This window comes from Schistocerca americana, chromosome 7, assembly GCF_021461395.2.
Source record: "Schistocerca americana isolate TAMUIC-IGC-003095 chromosome 7, iqSchAmer2.1, whole genome shotgun sequence".
Lineage (NCBI taxonomy): Eukaryota > Metazoa > Arthropoda > Insecta > Orthoptera > Acrididae > Schistocerca > Schistocerca americana.
Genome location: NC_060125.1, coordinates 377,136,167 through 377,153,048, shown reverse-complemented (window position 1 = coordinate 377,153,048; position 16,882 = coordinate 377,136,167). Strand labels below are relative to the sequence as shown.

At 49.0% G+C, this 16,882-nt stretch overlaps 1 protein-coding gene across 2 annotated transcripts in view; it reads left to right on the top strand.

The window, feature by feature from the left end:
• The window catches only part of LOC124622015 (cytochrome P450 4C1-like), a 109,124-nt gene that overhangs the window by 74,415 nt on the left and 17,827 nt on the right, over positions 1-16,882 (top strand). For both annotated transcript variants that reach the window (XM_047147567.1, XM_047147566.1), the window contains exons 9-10: positions 12,573-12,641; positions 12,743-12,911. In XM_047147567.1, the coding sequence (XP_047003523.1) occupies positions 12,573-12,641; positions 12,743-12,911 (238 nt within the window). The remainder of the gene's footprint in view (positions 1-12,572; positions 12,642-12,742; positions 12,912-16,882) is intronic.

Below are 16,882 nucleotides of genomic sequence, written 5' to 3'. Positions count from 1 at the left end.
TCTGCCAGGAAGTTTTATATCAGCGCACACTCCGCTGCAGAGTGAAAATCTCATTTAAAATACAAGCTGGAAAAAAGTAAAGGGATGAAAGTGAGCCAGTCTGCTGGTCTCCTCTATCTGCATAATACCGTGACTGACTCTCCTTGTTCTTGCTTCTTCAACTTCTGCATCTGCTCGGGGGTGCCAACGCCGTGAAACGGTACTGTTGGCACACTCAAGCCGGCGATGGTTCAGTTACGAAAACCGGCGAGTAGGATCCCGGAAGAGGAAAACAAACTCTTAGTGCGGGGCAATCTACAGGGGAGCAGACAACCCCAACGACACGCGAAGAGCGGTACGGAAAAAGGCACAATACGCGACGAGCTCGAAAGACTGCACATTTAGCACGCGAACCACGAGTCCGGTGCGATGAAAAGATCAGGTCCGAGTTGGTCGACGCTAGAGTAAGAACTGACGTGACCGGCCTATCGCCATCGCCCATTAAATACCTGGGCCGGGCGGTGACAGTTTGTCGCGCTGCTCTGCTGTGCCGCGAGACCCACGCCAGCTCATCTATGTCCATGTTGATTGTCTTCTGGCGGAGATACTGAATTAACGAAAACTGCACAAGAAGAACGACCTGTCACACACCATCCTCCAAGTCGTCGTAGTATTTGCTCATAAGCAAGTGTTAGTAGTCGAGACTTCCAAAATGTTAAGTACGTGGAGCGAGTCTCCTTGGCGAAAGTGTTTATATCACTGGTGCAGTCTTTCATTGACATTGAGGCTACAGTACTGCCAGTCAATTTGCTAGTCGATTGCTGCTTATTATATGCGACATCCTTTACTGACATCTGTCTCTAAAGGCGTTTTTTTTAAAAAAAAATCATTTGCCGTGCTGGTTTCATGTAAAACTGTGCCTTCCTTCACTGTTGACGCACTCGTTTTATAGTTTTGCATTATATTTTAGAAAAATCATCAATCACATGTGCATTGTATTCTTTTGGCCGACCAAACGCAATAACGCCCTGATATTGGAATACAGAGACGCGTTATAGAGGTCGCGACCATGATGAAGCAGTCGTGCGGAGTTAATTACCTGGTTCCATAAAGTTTTATCCATACTTGACGGGATGTATTTGGAACGTTTTAGGTGATTAGAAAGTTAGTAGACAGGAATACAATTAAATATTTAGCTTTAATTCAGCATCAGCGGTGAACGTCGATCTTGACTTTGTACAATAATATTTACAAGTGCAGTTATAGACAGACAATTCTAATTGCTTCACACATATAGCTCAATTGTCCTTGCATAAACCGTATGTGGCGCCTGGGTAGGCTAGGCTAGGCTATGCTAACTAGCGTCTCTGCAAATGAGATCTCTGAAGCTATAACAAGTGAACAATTCATATTAAAGTCGGCTGTAGAACTGGCCAGTGCGCTAGCTTGTCTCGTAAGACTAGCCGAGTGGCGGCGCTCGGTCTGCTAGCATAGACAGTGGCGACTCTCGGGTCCTACGGCTACTGACGGACCGCGGCCGATTACAAGCCTACAACCTAGCAAATGTGGTGCCTTGCGGTGACACCACAAAATGTTCTTGCTATTATTGTCTTCAGTCCAAAGACAGGTTTGATGCAGCTCTCCACGCTACTCTATACTGTACAAGTCTCTTTATCTCCGAGTAACTACTGCAACCCACATCCTTCTGAATCTGCTTACTGTATTCATCTCTTGGTCTCCCTCTACGATGTTTACCGTCCACGCTTCCCTCCGATACTAAACTGCTGATCCCTTAATGCCTCAGAACGTGACCTACCTACTTCTAGTCAAGTTGTGCCACAAATTCCTTTTCTTTCCAATTCTACTCAGTAACTCCTCATTAGTTACGTGATCTACCCATCTAATCATCACCTTTCTTCTGTAGCACCACATTTCGAAAGCTACTATTGTTGTGTCTAGACAAGACAGCCTAGACACAATGAGAGGAAGCCGAAAGGCACGCGCTAAGCTAAAGCAGGATGGCGTGAGGTCTGAAACAGGATACGTAATGAATGCTATAAAGAAAAGTACGTAGCTGCTGGAATACTTAACTTTAATCCATCCTTGTGGTACATCTGGAGATTGTGGCGATAAAAGTGAGACTCTTTAGATACATGCAATGTTACTAATGGCGCCTTGCTAGGTCGTAGCCATTGACTTAGCTGAAGGCTATTCTAACTATTGGCTCGGCTAATGAGCAATGCTTCGTCCATGTAGTCGCTAGCAAAGTCGTCCGCACAACTGGGGCGAGTGCTAGTCCGTATCTCGAGACCTGCCTTGTGGTGGCGCTCGGTCTGCGATCACACAGTGGCGACACGCGGGTCCGACATGTACTAATGGACCGCGGCCGATTTAAAACTACCACCTAGCAAGTGTGGTGTCTGGCGGTGACACCACATTCCTCCCCCGCAAATCGGCGAACGGTCGTGTGAGAAGGCTTCCGCCCGCCGTGGGGAGGACCCCATGTTGACGTATGCGATGAGGTGGGGAGCCTAACAACAGGCGAGGCTGTGCCACCCGCACCCGGCCATTCGGTCCGAGGGGAGCTAGGAAACGCCTGAAAACCTAGTCCAGGGTGCACGTCAACATGCGGTGTATGCGCCCGTAAAGAGAAAGGAGGGGCCGAAGGGTCGACCTCCATCGCGTCGGGGTACCCGACGCGCGAAGACGCCATGTGGTCCGGAGCGGGCAAGAGTTCCATGGCGGATGACGGCCGGTCACGGGAAACGATCGGCGGCGCGTGACCTAGGGAGGCGCTTGGCGGCTGCAGCGAAGCGTCCACTGCGGGCGGCGCCGGCTGGAGGACAGGCGGCGGCGGCGGAGGCGGCAGCGGCGCGTCGCCATGGGGCAAAATGGAAGGCATCGTCGGTAACACCTGGGGATGAGGCGAGCCAGTAGATGGGTCCCCAGGGCGCTGACCGGATGGCACCGTCGCTGAAAGCAGACGAGGAGCGGCAGAACCCGTGCGACGACAGAGGCGCAGCTGATTGAGATGCCGACGCACCTCACCAGAGGCCCCCAAAACCACATACATCGCGCGGCCGAGGCAGCGAAGAATGCGCCCTGCGAGCCAACGCCGTGAACCGCGAAAGTTGCGATAGAATACAACGTCGCCTGGAGTAAAAGCAGGAGTCTGCCGCTACACAGGATCCTGATGCGGCAGGTGCAGCAAAGACATCAAGGTTCGATGAGGACGACCGTGGAGCAACTCAGCCGGCGAGCGACCATCTCGGGGCTGAGAGCGATACAATTTCAAAAAGAGCAACAAGGCGTCCTCCCGAGAATGCGACTCTTTCAACTTCAACATCTGCGACTTGAAAGTCCGGACCAATCGTTCAGCGGCACCGTTTGACTGAGGCGAAAACGGCGCGGATGTCAGATGTTGAATACCATTGGCCTGGCAGAATGACTGAAATTCTGCAGACATGAATTGTGTGCCATTCTCGGAAACAATAGTCTGCGGAAGACCTTCAATGCAAAAGATAGCAGACAACGCTTGGATGGTGGCAGTTGACGTCGTGGAAGACATCCGGACAACAAAAGGAAAATTACTGAAGGCATCTACCAGAACCAACCATCGAGCATTCCAGAATGGACCAGCAAAATCGATGTGCAAGCGTTGCCAAGGGAAGTGGCTTTTGGCCATGCAAAGACTTTCCGCGGCGGTGCGGATTGTTGTTCGGCACACGCCATGCAAGAAGAACACACATTCGTAATCGCAGCATCGATTCCGAACCAATTACTGTGCTGACGAGCAAGTTGTTTCGTTCGCACTATACCCCAATGTCCTTGGTGAAGAAGCCGTAAAACAGAGGACTGTAACGAACGTGGGACCACGACTCTGGACTGATCATTATCAGAACGCAACAACAAAACACCACGTCGAACAAAACGTATCTCCTTGTGAGCAAAAAATCGGCGAACCAACGGATCCTCGATCCGAGACTTTGACAAAGGCCATTGCGTAGCAACAAAACGCAAAACGGTAGCAAGGACCGGGTCAGCAGCTGTGGCTGTATCTACACGACGAAAATCAATCGGAAACGATTCGACCACGTCATCGGTTTCCGAATCAATGAACATGCAAGCAAGTTCGGAAGAATCGAATGCTCTATCCTCAGCAACAGGCAAACGGGACAACGCATCGGCGTTTCCGTGCTTAGCAGTGGACCGATACAAGATATCGTAGTGGTACTGTGAGAGGAAAATAGACCAGCGAATGAATTTCTGCGCTGTACGTGGAGGTACAGGCTTGTCCGGGTGAAAAAGCGACGTTAAAGGTTTGTGGTCTGTGATGATGGTAAAGTGACGACCATACAAGAAATCATGGAACTTAGTAACACCAAATACAAGAGCCAAAGCTTCTTTCTCTATCTGTCAATAATTTCTTTGCGCAGACGAGAGCAATTTGGACGCAAAGGCAATAGGGCGATCATGGAACCCATCTCTGTGCGCAAGCACAGCACCGATCCCGAAATCCGATGCATCTATCATCAACAAAAGGGGTTTCTGGGGATCGAATGGCGTAAGGCAAGTATTAGAAAGCAACGCCGATTTCAACTGGCGATAGGCGCGTTCGCATTCCGTCGTCCAGACGAACGGAACACCTGTACGCCGTAAGCGATGAAGCGGAGCTGAAATGGAAGAGGCATTGCGCACAGTCACTCACACCTTGTGATTCTAAATCGTGTAATGTTCCTGCGACCTCATCACGCAATGCGTGAGGAACATTGCGCGCTCTGAAAAATTTCGGTTGCGCGTTGACTTTCAGTTCCAAATGTGCTTCATAGTTCTTAGCGCAACCAAGGCCCGGTGCAAAAATGTCTGCAAATTCTTCACATAGCCGATAAACACTGGCGGAAGGCACAGTCTGATTCACTGATAGGACCTGATTTACTATAGACATGTTAAACAATTGCAATAAATCTAAACCAAACAAGTTCACTGCAGTAGAAGAATGAAGAACGTAAAATGACACAAGTTTTGTTTGTCCCTTGTATGTTGCAAGAAGGCTGCACTGCCCTAACACAGGGATATTCTGACCTGAATAACTGTTTAACTTAACATTTGTGGCATGCAACGGAGGTTTGCCCAGTTGTTTGTACGTGTCGTGATTGAGCAATGAAACTGCAGTTCCGGTATCGAGCTGGAATGGTATGACCTTGCCATTAAAGTGCAAATCTACAAAAAGTTTATTGTCCTGCCGACGACAAGAGCGACTGTCTCGTGCAATTTGAACTGACACTGGTACAGAAGCACTTGCGACTTGACGCGATTTCCAGCCACGTCGACGCACAGCTTGTGTGGGACGAACACAGTCACTGTTAGAGACAGTGGCACTGGACAAAGTGGAATTAACTACATGAATGTCCATGAGCGAAGGTTCACGAGCCTGAGTATTCTTGGTTCGATTCCGGCGCGAAGCAAAGGGCCTGGAATGGTTGTGATTGTCTGATCTGAGCTTTCTCTGGCAAACACTTTGAACATGTCCTTTCTTATTACAGAAAAAGCAAATAGCTTGGCGTGACGGGCAATTTTCACGCGAATGTCTAGTTGCACAGCCCGCATCTCGTGGTCGTGCGGTAGCGTTCTCGCTTCCCACGCCCAGGTTCCCAGGTTCGATTCCCGGCGGGGTCAGGGATTTTCTCTGCCTCGTGATGGCTGGGTGTTGTGTGCTGTCCTTAGGTTAGTTAGGTTTAAGTAGTTCTAAGTTCTAGGGGACTGATGACCGTAGATGTTAAGTCCCATAGTGCTCAGAGCCATTTGAACCATTTTTTCTAGTTGCACACCGCGGGCATGATTTCACTGCATTTGTATGCTGGCGCGGCATACCTGGTTTAGAGCATGGTGGCAGCTGCGTGGACGTGCGCGAGGGCAGTTTACCAGGCCGTGCAGCGCGCCCGGCGGGCCGGTTAATGTTACCCATGGCTGGCGAAGTTGCAAATTATTCCTGAGCAAAGTCAAGCGTGTCTTGTCTATCCAATATGTCTATCACTTGTTGAAGGGAGGGATTAACGAGTTTCAAAATTTGCTCCCGTATACGAACATCAGAAACGTTCTGTGCAATTGCATCACGTACTATTGTATCTGAATAAGGGAGTCCACATTCACACTCAAAAGCACAATCCCGTGTAAGGCCTTGCAATGTTACAACCCACTCCCTATTAGTTTGACCGGACTACGTTTTTGCAACTACATTAACTGTTTCCTTGAAATAGGCATCTAAAGCAAACAAAATTTCTTCGTAGGACAGAGTTGCTACGTCGCGTCGGGGAAATAATTTCACTATCACACGGTACGTTTGCACCCCTACACACGCCAATAAATGAGGCTGCCGCTCGTTACCTTGAATTCTGTAGGCTGCGAGATGAAATCCAAATTGGCGTGACCACTCCGTCCATGTTTCGATGTCTGCGTGAAAATTACGGAATGGGGGTGCAACTGCATGTTGTGGCTGCGGTAGCGGTGAAGCGGCGGCGGCCGCATCGTTTTGCAGTGCACGTTGACCCTGGACGAGCTGTCCAAGGGCATCCAATAACGCCTGCGTCTGCTGATTCTGCAAGCGATAAAATTCGGACAGTACATCTGGCGAAGCCATGACACAATTCAATTAGAGCAATACGAACGCGAAATCCTCTTTTAAGCCTCGTCGCCAAAAATGTTGTGTCTAGACAAGACAGCCTAGACACAATGACAGGAAGCCGAAAGGCATGCGCTAAGCTAAAGCAGGATGGCGTGAGGTCTGAAACAGAATACGTAATGAATGCTATAAAGAAAAGTACGTAGCTGCTGGAATACTTAACTTTAATCCATCCTTGTGGTACATCTGGAGATTGTGGCGATACAAGTGAGACTCTTTAGATACATGCAATGTTACTAATGGCGCCTTGCTAGGTCGTAGCCATGGACTTAGCTGAAGGCTATTCTAACTATTGGCTCGGCTAATGAGCAATGCTTCATCCATGTAGTCGCTAGCAAAGTCGTCCGTACAACTGGGGCGAGTGCTAGTCCGTATCTCGAGACCTGCCTTGTGGTGGCGCTCGGTCTGCGATCACACAGTGGCGACACGCGGGTCCGACATGTACTAATGGACCGCGGCCGATTTAAAACTACCACCTAGCAAGTGTGGTGTCTGGCGGTGACACCACAACTATTCTCTTCTTGTTTACACTGTTTATCGTCCATGTTTCACTTCCATACATGACTACACTCCATAAAAATACTTTCAGAAAAGACTTCCTGACCCTTAAATCTACGGCAACTGCCTTGCCGCAGTGGATACACCGGTTCCCGTGAGTTCACCGAAGTTAAGCGCTGTTGGGAGTGGTCGGCACTTGGATGGGTGACCATCCAGGCCGCCATGCGCTGTTGCCATTTTTCGGGGTGCACTCAGCCTCGTGATGCCAATTGAGGAGCTACTCGACCGAATAGTAGCGGCTTCGGTCAATAATACCGTCATAACGACCGGGAGGGCGGTGTGCTGACCCCACACCCCTCCTATCCGCATCCTCCACTGAGGATGACAAGGCAGTCGGATGGTCCCGGTAGGCCACTTGTGGCCTGAGGACAGAAAGTGTGACACTTAAATCTATACTCGATGTTAACAATTTCTCTTCTTCAGAAAAGCTGTTCTTGTCATCGCCAGTCTAGATTTTATATCCTCTCAACTTCGACCTCATCAGCTATTTTGCTGCCCAAATAGCAAAACTCATCTACTACTTTAAGTGTCTCATTTCTCGAGCTGATTCCCTCAGCGTCACCTGATTTAATTCGACTACATTCCATTACCCTCGTTTTGCTTCCGTTGATTTTCGTCTTACATCCTCCATCAAGACACCTACCCATGCCGTTCAATACCTCAAAGATTTTATTCCATCTCCATGGATTTTAACTCCTGCCCCAAATTTTTCTTTTGTTTCCTTTACTGCTTACTGTATACAGACTGAATAACATCGGTGATAGGCTACAAACTTGGTTCACTCCCTTCTCGACCACTGCTTCCCTTTCGTGCCCCTCGACTATTATAAGCGACATCTGGTTTCTGTACAAATTGTAAATAGCCTTTCTCTCCCTGTATTTTATCCCCGTTACCTTTAAAATTTGAAAGACAGTATTCCAATCACCGGGGCAAAACTTTTCTCTATGTCTACAAATGTTATAAACGTAGGTTTGTATTTCCTTAACCTCTCTCCTAAGGTAAGTCGTAGGATCAGTGTTGCCTCGGAATCCAAACTGATATACCCCGAGGTCAGCTTCTACCAGCTTTCCATTCGTCTGTATAGAATTCGTTTGTATAGAATTCGTACCAGTATTTTGCCACCATGACTTATTTAGCTAATAGTTCGGTAATCTCACACCTGTGAGCACATGCTTTCTTTGTCATTGGGATTACTATATTCTTCTTGGAGTCTGAGGGTATTTCGCCTGTCTCATATACACTCCTGGAAATGGAAAAAAGAACACATTGACACCGGTCTGTCAGACCCACCATACTTGCTCCGGACACTGCGAGAGGGCTGTACAAGCAATGATCACACGCACGGCACAGCGGACACACCAGGAACCGCGGTGTTGGCCGTCGAATGGCGCTAGCTGCGCAGCATTTGTGCACCGCCGCCGTCAGTGTCAGCCAGTTTGCCGTGGCATACGGAGCTCCATCGCAGTCTTTAACACTGGTAGCATGCCGCGACAGCGTGGACGTGAACCGTATGTGCAGTTGACGGACTTTGAGCGAGGGCGTATAGTGGGCATGCGGGAGGCAGGGTGGACGTACCGCCGAGTTGCTCAACACGTGGGGCGTGAGGTCTCCACAGTACATCGATGTTGTCGCCAGTGGTCGGCGGAAGGTGCACGTGCCCGTCGACCTGGGACCGGACCGCAGCGACGCACGGATGCACGCCAAGACCGTAGGATCCTACGCAGTGCCGTAGGGGACCGCACCGCCACTTCCCAGCAAATTAGGGACACTGTTGCTCCTGGGGTATCGGCGAGGACCATTCGCAACCGTCTCCATGAAGCTGGGCTACGGTCCCGCACACCGTTAGGCCGTCTTCTGCTCACGACCCAACATCGTGCAGCCCGCCTCCAGTGGTGTCGCGACAGGCGTGAATGGAGGGACGAATGGAGACGTGTCGTCTTCAGCGATGAGAGTCGCTTCTGCCTTGGTGCCAATGATGGTCGTATGCGTGTTTGGCGCCGTGCAGGTGAGCGCCACAATCAGGACTGCATACGACCGAGGCACACAGGGCCAACACCCGGCATCATGGTGTGGGGAGCGATCTCCTACACTGGCCGTACACCACTGGTGATCGTCGAGGGGACACTGAATAGTGCACGGTACATCCAAACCGTCATCGAACCCATCGTTCTACCATTCCTAGACCGGCAAGGGAACTTGCTGTTCCAACAGGACAATGCACGTCCGCATGTATCCCGTGCCACCCAACGTGCTCTAGAAGGTGTAAGTCAACTACCCTGGCCAGCAAGATCTCCGGATCTGTCCCCCATTGAGCATGTTTGGGACTGGATGAAGCGTCGTCTCACGCGGTCTGCACGTCCAGCACGAACGCTGGTCCAACTGAGGCGCCAGGTGGAAATGGCATGGCAAGCCGTTCCACAGGACTACATCCAGCATCTCTACGCTCGTCTCCATGGGAGAATAGCAGCCTGCATTGCTGCGAAAGGTGGATATACACTGTACTAGTGCCTACATTGTGCATGTTCTGTTGCCTGTGTCTATGTGCCTGTGGTTCTGTCAGTGTGATCATGTGATGTATCTGACCCCAGGAATGTGTCAATAAAGTTTCCCCTTCCTGGGACAATGAATTCACGGTGTTCTTATTTCAATTTCCAGGAGTGTATCTTGTTCACCTGCTTACAGGAAAATCAAAGAGACCTTTGGGGAAAAAAGAACCACCTGTATGAATATCAAGAGCTCAGATGGCAAACCAGTCCTAAGCAAAGAAGGAAATGCAGAAAGGTGGAGGGGGTGTATAGATGATCTATACAAGGGCGATGTACATAAGGCCAATATTATGGAAATGGAAGAGGACGTAGATAAAGATGAGGTGGTAGAGATATGCTACTGCGTGAAGATTTTGACAGAGCACTCATTGAAAGACTTAAGTCGAAACAAGGCCCCAGTAGTAGATAAAATCCCATTAGAACTACTGATAGCCTTGCCAACGGCCTTGCGAAGTGGTAACACAGGTTCCCGTCAGATCACTGAAGTTAAACGTTGTCGGGCTGGGTTGGCACTTGGCTGGGTGACCATCCGGTCTGCCGAGCGCTGTTGGCAAGCGGTGTGCACTCAGCCCTTGTGAGGCAAACTGAGCAGCTACTCGATTGAGAAGTAGCGGCTCCGGTAGCGCAAACTGACATACGGCCGGGAGAGCGGCGTGCTGACCACATGCCCCTCCATCTCCGCATCCGGTGACACCTGTGTTCTGAGGATAACACGGCGGTCGGTCGGTAACGCTGGTTTCGGCAGAGCTTGTGGGTGGAGTTCACGTTTTACGTTTTACTGATAGCCTTGGGAGAGCCAGCCATGACAAAACTTTTCCATCTGGTGAGCAAGATGTACGAGGCAGACAAAATACACTACCTCAATTAACACATATTCAACAGATATTGACATCTTTGGCAATGGACTTCGTTGTGAGGCGACATGGTAACTTCTTATTTGTGTAATCCAACAGTTAACTTATTATATATGCTGTAACGCCTTTTTTCTAGTCTCTCACATCTTTTGTGCAGACAAAATACGCTACCTCAGTTACTAAATATTTAACGAATATTGCCATCTTTCACTAGGGAATGTATTCTACACAAGGTTTCGGTTTCAGGCAATCTACGTGGACATAGAAACTTATACGTAGTCAAGGTACATCGTAACATTTCATTTATAAAATACACTCCTGGAAATGGAAAAAAGAACACATTGACACCGGTGTGTCAGACCCACCATACTTGCTCCGGACACTGCGAGAGGGCTGTACAAGCAATGATCACACGCACGGCACAGCGGACACACCAGGAACCGCGGTGTTGGCCGTCGAATGGCGCTAGCTGCGCAGCATTTGTGCACCGCCGCCGTCAGTGTCAGCCAGTTTGCCGTGGCATACGGAGCTCCATCGCAGTCTTTAACACTGGTAGCATGCCGCGACAGCGTGGACGTGAACCGTATGTGCAGTTGACGGACTTTGAGCGAGGGCGAATAGTGGGCATGCGGGAGGCCGGGTGGACGTACCGCCGAATTGCTCAACACGTGGGGCGTGAGGTCTCCACAGTAGATCGATGTTGTCGCCAGTGGTCGGCGGAAGGTGCACGTGCCCGTCGACCTGGGACCGGACCGCAGCGACGCACGGATGCACGCCAAGACCGTAGGATCCTACGCAGTGCCGTAGGGGACCGCACCGCCACTTCCCAGCAAATTAGGGACACTGTTGCTCCTGGGGTATCGGCGAGGACCATTCGCAACCGTCTCCATGAAGCTGGGCTACGGTCCCGCACACCGTTAGGCCGTCTTCCGCTCACGCCCCAACATCGTGCAGCCCGCCTCCAGTGGTGTCGCGACAGGCGTGAATGGAGGGACGAATGGAGACGTGTCGTCTTCAGCGATGAGAGTCGCTTCTGCCTTGGTGCCAATGATGGTCGTATGCGTGTTTGGCGCCGTGCAGGTGAGCGCCACAATCAGGACTGAATACGACCGAGGCACACAGGGCCAACACCCGGCATCATGGTGTGGGGAGCGACCTCCTACACTGGCCGTACACCACTGGTGATCGTCGAGGGGACACTGAATAGTGCACGGTACATCCAAACCGTCATCGAACCCATCGTTCTACCATTGCTAGACCGGCAAGGGAACGTGCTGTTCCAACAGGACAATACACGTCCGCATGTATCCCGTGCCACCCAACGTGCTCTAGAAGGTGTAAGTCAACTACCCTGGCCAGCAAGATCTCCGGATCTATCCCCCATTGAGCATGTTTGGGACTGGATGAAGCGTCGTCTCACGCGGTCTGCACGTCCAGCTCGAACGCTGGTCCAACTGAGGCGCCAGGTGGAAATGGCATGGCAAGCCGTTCCACAGGACTACATCCAGCATCTCTACGATCGTCTCCATGGGAGAATAGCAGCCTGCATTGCTGCGAAAGGTGGATATACACTGTACTAGTGCCGACATTGTGCATGCTCTGTTGCCTGTGTCTATGTGCCTGTGGTTCTGTCAGTGTGATCATGTGATGTATCTGACCCCAGGAATGTGTCAATAAAGTTTCCCCTTCCTGGGACAATGAATTCACGGTGTTCTTGTTTCAATTTCCAGGAGTGTAATTACATCGATAAAACACATTCACAATAGCCGCATTTTTTTCACTGAACACACGATTATCTACGGGAAGTTCACAAGGTACACTATATTTGTAACTGTTTGGATTACCTGAAACAAAGAAATTCGCTTTTAATGCTCTCGTGTGACATTGCTGAGAGTAGCGTACATTTGCTGTATTATAACTAGTATGGTAACTCATTACCCATGAAAATGTTTCAAGGGTCACGACACAACTGCCGCTGCGATGTCTTGGGCCGTCTTCTTGCTTGGACATCACCCAGATGTTCAGGTAAAAAAATTACTAGTTCTAAAGACTTTTTCCATATGTTAGTAGGTCTTAAATTTGGAAAGGTGCGTATTCCAACTAACTTTCTCCTTCTTTTTCACCAGCAAAAGGCTTTCGAAGAACTAAACGAAATATTTCAAGGGTCCGATAGGCTTCCCACATTTCAAGACTTACAGAACATGAAGTACCTGGAGATGGTAATCAAGGAGACGCTCCGTCTGTACCCCAGCGTCCCTTTTATCGGTCGTATCAATTCAAAGGAATCAGAAAGTGGTAAGTCTTTCTTCGTAACGACGTTGAATATTTGAATGTAGAAAGAGCACCTCTGTGAGTAATCCTTGTCGTAGACTTCGGCAGAAGTCCAAATTTTTAAATGAACCCACCGCCGTTTGACTGTCTTGTTGTTTATTTAATTACGACCCAGGTTTCGGCTTTCTATGCCATTTTCAAGTGATTGAGCTTATGTAATTAAAATATTTGGCAGAACATCAACCAATATATGTTAATGACACAAACACAGGCACTTGAAAATGGCATGAAAGGCCGAAACCGGGGTCATAATTAAAGAAACAATACAGTCAAATGGCGGTGTGTTCATTTAAAAGTTCTTGTATGACTATTGCTCAGCTACATCAAAAACAGATTAGTCCAAATTTTGTCACCCTTTGATATTTTGCAAAAGTTCTAAAATCTCCTTTTCGTGAAATATGAATCTTTGATTCTAGTTCAATATTGTTTAACTGTTAAATATAAACTCTATGACCAGCTATTTAATAGCATGTTGATGTACCACTGGAACGGAATACAGTAGCGGTTATGAGTGTCATGGATTCGACAACTACGTGACAGGTTTTTAAGGCTGCGGGACACAAGATGTGGTTTGTGGGAGCAGAGCTGGCACCTGATAGCGTCCCTGTTGGTTCCGTAAAGTTCGGATCACGAGAATTCGGTAGCAATGACATCGACATGAGCTCACTATAATGCTAATGAAAACACACTGCCACATTTCTGGCCTTGTGACACGCGGAATTACCCTGCTGGAAAAGGAAAGAAGAAATCGTGGAGTTTAACGTCCCGTCGGTAACGAGGCCGTTGGAGACGGAGCACAAGCTCAGATCGGGAATGATAGGGAAGGAAATCGGCAGTGCTCTTTCCAAAGGAATCATACAGGCATTTAAAGGAATCACGGAAAAACTAAACCTGGGTGTCCGGCGGGAATTTGAACCGTCGTCTTTCCGAATGAGAGCCCATTGTGCTGATCTCTGCGCCGCTTCGCTCGGTATATACTGCTGGAAGATATTATCGCCATCGGTGATGACATCAAGCATGAAGGAATGCAGGTGCCCCACAATAATGTTCACGTAGTCCACAGCACAGCTGTGTTTACGATTACTACCCCATGAACCATGGAAGTCCACGTGAATGTCCCCCATAGCACAATACCGACCCCCACCGCCCTGTGTCCGTGGGGCAGTGAATGTTCCCAGCAGCCATTCAACTGGATGGCAGCATATCCGGCACAAGCAACTACTTGTTGTAGCAAGAAACGTGATTCATCCAATCAAGCGACACGTTTCCGTTGATCCACATTTCAATCTCGACGATCTCGTGCACCTGCAGTCGTAACTGACGATGCAATTTGGTCAGCATACGAATACGTAGAGGCCGTCTGCTGTGGAGATCCACGTACGCTGAAATGTACCATTCGGAACACTTGTGCTTGCACCAGCCTTGTACTCTGCTGTCAGACATGCTGCTTACAGAGCGAGTACGCCTCCGACCTCAACGTTTTTGTGATGAGGCGTAGATGTCCAACACCTTGTCCCCTATTCGTTATTTCACGACCGTCAACCACTTTCCATACGTGGAACTTCCTGACAGATTAAAACTGAATGGCGGTCCGAGACTTCAACTCGGGACCTTTGCCTTTCGCGGGCAAGTGCTCTACCATACTTGATTACGACAGTAGCGGTTGGAGAGCACACCAGCTTAGCTGTTTTGGAGATGCTCTTTCCCAATCGCCGAGCCATAGCCATCTCAAAGTCGCTTACGTCTTTGATCACGACAGTGCCAAAGCGATCACTCATGAAACTTTCTGGCAGATTAAAACTGTGTGGCAGACCGAGACCCGTAATCAGGACGCTTACTTGTCGCTGCCAACTGCTCTACCAACTGAACTACCCGAGCACGGGTTTAAGTCCCGTCCTCGTCACTTTACTTCCGCGAGTACCTTACCTCATACCTTCCAAACTTCACCGATGTTCTCCTACGAAAGTTGCTTGACAAGCACTCCTAGAATAAAGGATACTCCAGAGACACGGCTTAGCCAGAACCTGGAGGATTGTCTCCAGAACGAATTTGCAGTCTACAGCTTAGCGTGCGTTCATATGAAGCGTCCTGACAGAATAAAGCTGTGTGCCGGACCGGAACTCGAAGCAAGGACCTCAGCTGGTAAAGCACTTGGCCGAGAAAGGCAGTGGTCCCCGATTCGTGTCGCAGTCCGGCAGATAGAATTAATGCGCCAGGAAATTTCATATCGACGCACATTTCCCTGCAAAATGAAAATTCATTCATCGCCTCCCTTCCCCTATGAGCCGAGAATACATCAGATTAAGACACTTATGGATGATGACGTTCATAACACTCTGTTTGTTTCTCGGCCGCGCGGGATTAGCCGAGCGGTCTCAGGCGCTGCAGTCAGGGATTGTGCGGCTGATCCCGGCGGAGGTTCGAGTCCTCCCTCGGGCATTGGTGTGTGTGTTTGTCCTTAGGATAATTTAGGTTAAGTAGTGTGTAAGCTTAGGGACTGATGACCTTAGCAGTTAAGTCCCATAAGATTTCACACACATTTGAACTTTTTTTTCCCTCGCTAACTTCATTGAGACCGCTGAATGAATGAGGCGGATTGCTCCATAAAGGAAGTCCTCTCTCTCTGAAAAACAGCGTGGAACGAGCGCAAAATTTATTTCGATAAAATTGTTACGGGTTGTCAGCTAGCATAATATCGCGAAGTGATTGTCTTTATATCTTATGACAACACGTACTCCGTGTAGAGATAGATCCAAGCGTAGACACAATTCCTGTGCTAGATCTTTACACTCTTTCCGTTTGCACGGGTTACAGTCTAAAAACCGTAATAGTTGTCACTTGCAATATTTAGCACAATTCTTGTCATTTAGGAAGCTACTTACTTGTTACGTGGTTTTAGCGCGTTAATTTCCGTAACAGACAATAAGCGTACTCTGCATAAGTTTGCACGATAGCCTTGGTTAGGTGACGCCTTTAGGAGATCTACGGGGTAGCCTACAACAGACAAAACTGCTATGTAACATTACGTCAGCCAAGTAAATATTATGTTCAGTAGCGGATGAGCTGAACAGTGGCTTCTGCAAGCAGGCGGCGTTATCGCCGCTGAAAGCCACAGACTTACGCAACACTGTCTTAAATACTGCGACTGATACTCCCATGGTTCGTTGACACGTTTATCACGAAAACGGGACCGTTAATGTTAGCGTTCTCTTATTGGTGCAGTGTCACTCTCGGGTCAGAGTTCTTAGATTGATAATACGCCCGACTCGGCCCTGGATATTCTCTGGCCCACTTTTCGCAACTTCGCATCGATTTTTATGGTTGTTAAAACACCGGAAGTCGCCTGATTCGGGGGTTTCACACACTGAATCCATCGGTAGCGCTATCGAGTCACAGTTCCGTATAATTATCGGTGCATTGCAATTTTAAAGAGAGCGTCCTCTCTGGGGAAAGCTATGTGTGATATGGAAAGCATTGGGTTTTCTAAAATGGTCTGAAAATCCCGTCCTCAGAGAGTAAGAGTAGAGTTAACAGAACCAACACCGTGACTGGGCCACCATAGAGTTTAACAATAACGAGTATGTGTGCTACAGGAAATGGACAAAAATATGGAAGTGTCAAAAACTCAACACACTGCCATGCCTAACACTGTGCAGGAAACGTGTTGGCATTCAGAACTGCTTCCACTCGCCTCGGAATGATAAATACAGGTCTTGTGCGGTTTTCAAGAGAATCTTATAACAATTCTCCTTACAAAATAGTGTTCAGTCTAAGAAACGATGCTGGAGGCGAACAGCGGCCACGCACCCTCCTCTCCAAGTATACGACAGTGGCTCAATAATATTGAGGTATGGTGACCCTGGGGGCCAAGGGAGATGCAACAATTCATCCTAGTGTTCACAAAACTAACTCTGGACGACGTAGGCTATGTGATC